Here is a 7,006-nt window from a genome sequence, read left to right on the forward strand (position 1 = left end):
TTCGCGACTGGCACGAGCAGAATGAGTTGGCGAAGGCATTCCTACACAAAGCGGCAAAGAGAATGAAGAAGTGGGCGGACAAACACCGTCGGCCCGCAGGGTTCCAAGTTGGGGACCAAGTGTTGGTGAAGTTATATCCTGGTCGCACAGGCATCTTCCGCGGGCGGCACCGCGGACTACTCAGAAAGTATGAGGGACCCTTCACCATCACAAAGAAGGTGGGCAAGCTAGCCTATAAGCTGGAGTTGCCCCCAGACTTCAAGGTGCACCCGGTGTTCCACGTGTGCAACCTCAAGCAGTTCCATCCAGATGATGGAGACCCGGAACGCAATGTGCCGCAACGCGCTCCCATCATGCAGAGGGCCCCGGCAGCACAACGGGCCGAAAAGCACCTCAGTCAGATCCTTCGCCACAAGGTCAACTACTTGGGGCAAGCGAAGAAATACTTGGTGCAGTGGGAGGAAACAGCGGAACCAACGTGGGAGCCTGCATTTCGAATGAACAGCCGCTACCCGGCTGAAGTCAAGGCTTACCACGAAACAGATGGCGCCGAGGACGGCGCATGATTTGAAGGGGGGAGCATGTTCCCTTGCGACTTACAGTGTACAGTTGCGCTTAGAGTCTGTTTTGCTTTTGTTGAGTCTGATGTAAGCTGCCCGGTTCAGGTGAATTAATACCCCGAAGGGGCAGCCCGTATACTTGAACTGTAATAGCCTGCGGGCAAAATTGTGAATGAATCAAATGCGTTGAGCTTTCTTTTGTTCACCCTCGTTGTGATTGCTTCTTGTGATTGCAACTTCTCTCCCTCTATTCTCTCTTGCTCTCTTGCACTCTGATCATCAGCTTCCGCGACCGGCAAGCGAGCTGACGAGTAGGCTTGCGGCGGTAAGGAAGGACCGTCGCGCCGCGCTGGCCCATTGAAGGAAATAGGCCCGTGACAGCAACACTGCATACTCTAAGTAAATCATATAGATATATGTATATAAATTTATACATATAATAAAGCAGCGTCCACTAAAAGGCCATCATAACTAAAGCAAAAGTACGCAAAACTGTATACTTTAAATAAATACATGCATAATTTTAAATAAAGTATGAGTATCACAAAATTATGTATTTTAAATAATTCATATGCATATATGTATATATGCATATATGTTTATACATATAACAAAGTAGCATCCACCGAAAGACCATCGTAAATAAAAATGAAGTAAAGAAATTTGCATACTTTAAGTAAGTGCATATAAAATTTAAATAAAGCATGAGTATCACAAAATTGTGTACTCTAAATAAGTTATACATATATATACTCTTAATAATAATAATAATATACATTTTGATGTAAATATAAATACAAATATTAAAAGTGCACAACCACTGTGATCGCATGTATTTTTTCCTACGTCAGAGATAGTCTAAACTTTTAATGATTTTGAGCTTAGGTGCTAGCTTGCTCGTGCCGCAGTATTCATGCCGAAGGTACAAAATCTCGTAAGTTGCATAGATTTGAAGCACTCAAGAGATTTTATTGAACTATAGAAAGAATGAAGGTTAAAATGTATTTCTAGCGAAAGAGGCAATGTCACCGGGATCGAACCCAAACCCTATTTGAGGCTTTCAGACTGAGTCGGCCTCGTCGAGGCTTAACTCGAGTTGGCTTAATTTTGGAATGGACCGAGTTGGCTCGGTTATGTTATTTGAGCCGAGGTCGGCTTGGTTAAGCCAAGCTAGGCTTAGCTTAAGCCAAAAAGCAAAGAGTGGGGTGAGTGGCTCAACTAGGGCTCAACCAAGCTGAGCTCAATTAGACCTAATCGAGTTGGGCTTGGTGTGAAAGAATCGAGCTGGGCTCGGTGTTAGCCAAGCTTAACTTGGCTGAGCTCCATTAACCCAAGAGGAGGGGGAGGGGTCTTGAATGATTCATCTCAGTTTGATGGAAGAACCAAGCTGGGCTCGGTTTTGGTCGAGCTCAGCTCGTCTGTGCTGCTCGGCAACACTGCTTGAGCAAACCGAGAGGGGAGGGAGCGTCACAATGGTGCCTGTGCCGCCATGGCTACTCCGCTATGAGAGATACTATCTTCGGCAGAGACAGAGAATAAGAAGCAGACAAAGGAGAAAAAGAGACACAACGGAAGCGTGGTGGAGGCACCTGAACTTGGGTGGCCTCTAACCAGCCCCCTTCCCTCTGGATCGTGGCAGCAACAACAATACAATGTTGTTGCTGCTGGTCTCCACCGAAAGAGATGGGACAGGAGAGATGGTGGCACTGACCAGCCTCCCCCTGTCAGTTGTGATAGTAGCAACAACAATGATTGCTACTATTGTTGCCTCCCAAAGAGATCGAGGGAAGCAAGGTTACCTACCAGCAACCGAGGACTCCGCCAGGACATCGAAGTGAGGGAGGATGCAGAGAGAAGAGAGTGAAGAGAGGGGGGTATGGTATTGTAACCAACTGAAAGAGGGAGGGTGAGGGAGGGAGAGTAAACTGAGAGAGAGAGAGAGGATAGGGGGTTTTATAACCCCCCATCATCAAGGTCAGTTGGGGTCAGGTTTGGGTTGGATCCAACTCCAAACCCAACACACTTAAAAGTGCTTGGGGGAGTTTTGGATTTGTTTTGGATTGGGTTCATTTGGATTCAACTCAATCTATTATATATAATATATATAGAAAGAGAGAGAGAGAGAAATTGGTAGCTGCTCTCACTTTAGGTACTAAATGAATGTGCTAAATGGTTTTTTTAGCTTCTCCAGTGCTTTTTACGCGGTTGCGGCCCTATAAATGTGTTGGGCATGATCGATTTACTAAGAATTCACACTTGGATCATGTTTTCGATAAAAAAAATGATGTTTAGAGCCTTAAAAATTTATAAAGATTTTGGACCATTGATTTTTCGAACCTTATAAAAACCCAACCATATGTCAGAATCGAACGCTTCAAGAGTTGATCCTTATAAAATCAAGTACATAGATCACATCTGTATGGTCAGAATTTATAAATAAAATGAAAAAAGGTTGAAAACACCATTTAGTACCCTCATTTAGCACCTAATGTGTGAGCAGCTACCAATCTCTCTCTCTCTCTCTCTCTCTCTCTCTCTCTATATATATATATATATATATATATATATATATATATATATATATATATATATATATATATATGGTGCATGTGGTTTGGATTTGGATTTTTTTAACAAGAATCCAAATTCAATCCCAACCTTATTTTTAGGTATTATAAATGGATTGAGATTGGATTGGATCCAATTCTAATTCAATGCAATAGTGTTGTGTTCTTTGTTGAGTTGGGTCCAAATAGACCTAAACTCTAAGTTATTCTATGTGATACCTACTTTGGCCTTGTTTGGATCTCGTATTCAAACAATTCATTTGTATTTCTATTTTGATATATATATATATATCAAGTTTTGAGAACCAATCCATATCTCTAGATCCAATTCTAGACCCATAGTGTTTATCAATATGGATCTCATTTGGATCCAACTTGTTTTGGGAGTGGATTCTTTTAAGAGATTCAGTCTAATGTCTTAAAGGTTTTGAGTGATCCAGATCTTTTTCGCAATTCGGCTCTAAATTATTCTAAACCTGGACCGCGTCCATTGAATAAATTCAAGTCCTTGTTGTGATGTTTCACAAATTCGGATCATACACAGGGTCCAAACCTATTTAATTAGGAGATTTAGTGGATCCATCACATGTCAAAAGTATGACTCTAACCGGTTTCATGGGAGTCGATCTTCATGGATCCTCCATCAAGATCCAGATCTAAAGATGTTTAAAAAGCTCGTATAAGTTGAATAACTTGATAAACATTCAAAAGTTCATTGATTATTAATTGTCAATGAATTTCTTATAAAAATATTGAGAATAATCTATTATTATTTTTGAAAAATAAATAAAATTCATGGACTTTACATACACTGATACTAACAACATTAGTCTTAATAGTTTTTTTTTGTATTGTTATAAGTTCTTACACAATGGGTGGAGTCTCTTGCCGCAAGATCAAAGTTAAGTGTACTCCCTTGTCGACAAGGGGACTTCAAGGGTTTTACCAACCAATGACAGCCGACAACAAACAGGGCTCCGCTTGTCTGGCAGGAGCAATTAGTGGACGTCACCTTGTGTTGGGATGTTGCAAGTTCGAATCCCAATAGTATTAAAGAGGGCGATGGACCGTGGGAAACAGGGCCTCGCCTCGCTTTGCCCCGTTTGCACCGGGGATGGAGGATATGAAATGGGGATGGAGGTTAAAATCAAAATCCCTGCAGGGATGGACTTACGCTTTCCTCCACCCCCACCCCATCCCAATCCTTCTTTAGGGATGGCAATGGATTGAGGGGAAATGGAACCCTGCCCCATTTCATCCGTTTGAACCAAAGATAGAGGCAATGGAGGTTAAAATCAAAACTGGTGTTGGGATGGAGGCGGGGATGGTGCCCTCTCTAAATAATGCGGTTGGGGGTCGATTATATAAAAAACTCATTTGAATTCAAATTTGACATTGTTGCATGAAACAATAAATGATTTAAAACGTAGAAAAAAGGTTTAATCAATTATGAATCTAATGCAATACACGTTTTTAGATTCATACCAAGGATTAGGATGTCAACACTCAAACCCACCATATTGGGTCAACAAAAAGGCCCATAAATAACCTGACACGTGGGCTTACACGTCATCAATCTACATGACAGGATAATGACGTGGTACCAGGAAGGCACCCATTTCAGCAACCCTACTTGGCAGAAGCCTGCCAGAAGGTATCACAAGACTCAAGGACAAAACGCGGCAACCTCGTGCTGCAACATGCATCCTCGAGCTACGTACGTGGCTGCCACGTGATTATCCGTATAAAGCTAGACCATTGATCTTCCCTCTCCCACTCAGAGAGAGAGAGAGAGAGAGAGAGAGAGTTCTTTATTAGAGAGAGAAAGAGGGAGGTTGGTGGTGGATACACGCCTTTACCTCCCTCCCTCTATATCAATATCACGCCTGCCTTCTCTGTTTCCTGTTTCTACCATCCCCTTCCTCTCTCTTTGCCTCCCTCCCTTGGCCCATCATGGCGTGCCGTACGATAGGCCAAGGGAGCTCACCTCTTCTCAAGGAAGAGAGATGTAGGCCGAGGCAGAAGTCCGAGCCCTTCCCCTCTCTGCTGTCATGGCCGGCGAGTAGGAACCGCACGCTCCACTGTAGGAGAATTCTCTGCTGCAGAGCCGCGCAGACCGCTCGCAAAGAAGAAACGATCACGAGTTGTGGCGAAATGGCGGAGATCAGTGGGTCTCTGTTGTCCATGGCCGTATGCGCAGAGCCCGTGGATGTCAGGAGGAACGACGCCGCCAGCGCGCCTCCGCCGAGCGTGTCGACCGACAATCTGGACCGATGGGTGCAGGAATCCGTCACCGAGGTGAGGATCCTGGTTTCCCTGTTTCTTTCCTAACATGGTTTGTGCTCAATTGGATGATCGGCCCAATTCAGGATATCGGTTGTTTTTGTTTTATTGAATGCCCAATTCTGGATTTTAGTTTTTAATAGATGTAATGTCGTACCCAGATCGAGAATTCGAGTTTTCTGCCGATTTAATGCATACTCAATTCGAAAATTAGAGTTTTCTGCCGATTTAATGCATACTCAATTCGAAAATTAGAGTTTTCTGCTGATTTAATGCATACCCAATTCGAGAATTCGAGTTTTTTGCTGATTTAATGCATACCCAATTCGAGAATTCGAGTTTTCTGCTTGTTTAATGCATACCCAATTCGAGAATTCGAGTTTTTTGCTGATTTAACACATACCCAGTTCGAGAATTCGAGTTTTCTGCTGATTTAAGACATACCCAGTTAGAGAATTCGAGTTTTCTTTCGATTTAACGGATACCCAGTTCGAGAATTGAGTTTTCTGCTGATTTAATGCAATACCCCGATTCACATTTTGGGTTCTTCTCCAATGTGGTGAGGCTTGATTCAGGATTATAATATGGTGTTAATTAATTTGCTTAACAGATCGTTCAAAACATTCAAGAGGCGCCTTTCTTTGTGTGTCTGTACTCTGAGAAGAAAGGTGCAGCAATGAGGTTAGAGAGAGAGTTGGTAGCCGCAGAAGAGCAGAGCTGGCCGAGGATGAACATATGGGTGACGGAGAAACGCCCCGATGGAATCATTCTAGTAGAGGAGCTCAAGGAGTTCAACAAGAACTCAGAGGAGGGAACAAGCAAATGTTCTAAATTGTGGGGATTGTTGATTCAAGGAAGCGGGATAGAGCTTGGTGCTTGTTACATCCTCAAGACAACAAGGGTGTGCTCTGCTTTGGGGTTGTGCACTCATTTTTGCCTAATTAGGGCACAATGCTATGGTGACCCGGTTGAAGTCCAGCTCAGAAATTCATGGCTAAATATGGAATTATGAGGGTAGATACTGCAAGCTAAACACCCATAATGTGCAGCATTGGAGCTCAAATTATTTTGTAAATGAATTGATTCTTGTGTACATGAAGAACTTTGCATTCAAAATTGTTTAGGAAAAAAAAAGAATCGACTTTTTGCTTTATTTTCCAGGATTTTTTGTACTAGTAGAAGATATATGCATGATTTGAGATAAGAAGTCATATGGCAATGCTCATTTTTTCGACTGAGAGAGTAATTTACATGATAAATCTCTGGATCTTAATTCTTGGTTAAGGAATTCTAACCTACTTAGTATATAACATCTCACACGTAATTTTTGGTTTAGGAACTCTAATCTAACCAAATCCCATTTCTTCATATATACCATTTTTTTCATACTTAGTATATATAAGACAGTCACAAATATCGCCGTATTTTTTTAAAATATCCTTATTTTATCATTTTTAACGGTATATTTACATTTTTCTATATTTTTCTATATTTTTCATGTTTTTACTTATGTTTTTATACATTTTAAAATCTAAAATATATCAATATTATTTCTTAAGATTTTATCAAAATAAAATATTTCTTTTAATTTATCGC

At 41.7% G+C, this 7,006-nt stretch overlaps 1 protein-coding gene across 1 annotated transcript; it reads left to right on the forward strand.

Moving 5' to 3' along the window:
- The first annotated feature begins 4,906 nt into the window (after positions 1 to 4,906).
- Positions 4,907 to 6,560, forward strand: LOC149821143 (uncharacterized). The gene is made up of 2 exons (XM_089982029.1): positions 4,907 to 5,425; positions 6,021 to 6,560. The coding sequence occupies exons 1-2, from the start codon at positions 5,081 to 5,083 to the stop codon at positions 6,420 to 6,422; spliced, it is 747 nt and encodes a 248-aa protein (XP_089838155.1). The 5' UTR covers positions 4,907 to 5,080; the 3' UTR covers positions 6,423 to 6,560.
- Positions 6,561 to 7,006: the final 446 nt, after the last annotated feature.

The sequence above is a fragment of the Nuphar pumila genome, chromosome 12, assembly GCF_984573655.1.
Source record: "Nuphar pumila chromosome 12, dmNupPumi1.hap1.1, whole genome shotgun sequence".
NCBI classification, from domain to species: Eukaryota; Viridiplantae; Streptophyta; class Magnoliopsida; order Nymphaeales; family Nymphaeaceae; genus Nuphar; species Nuphar pumila.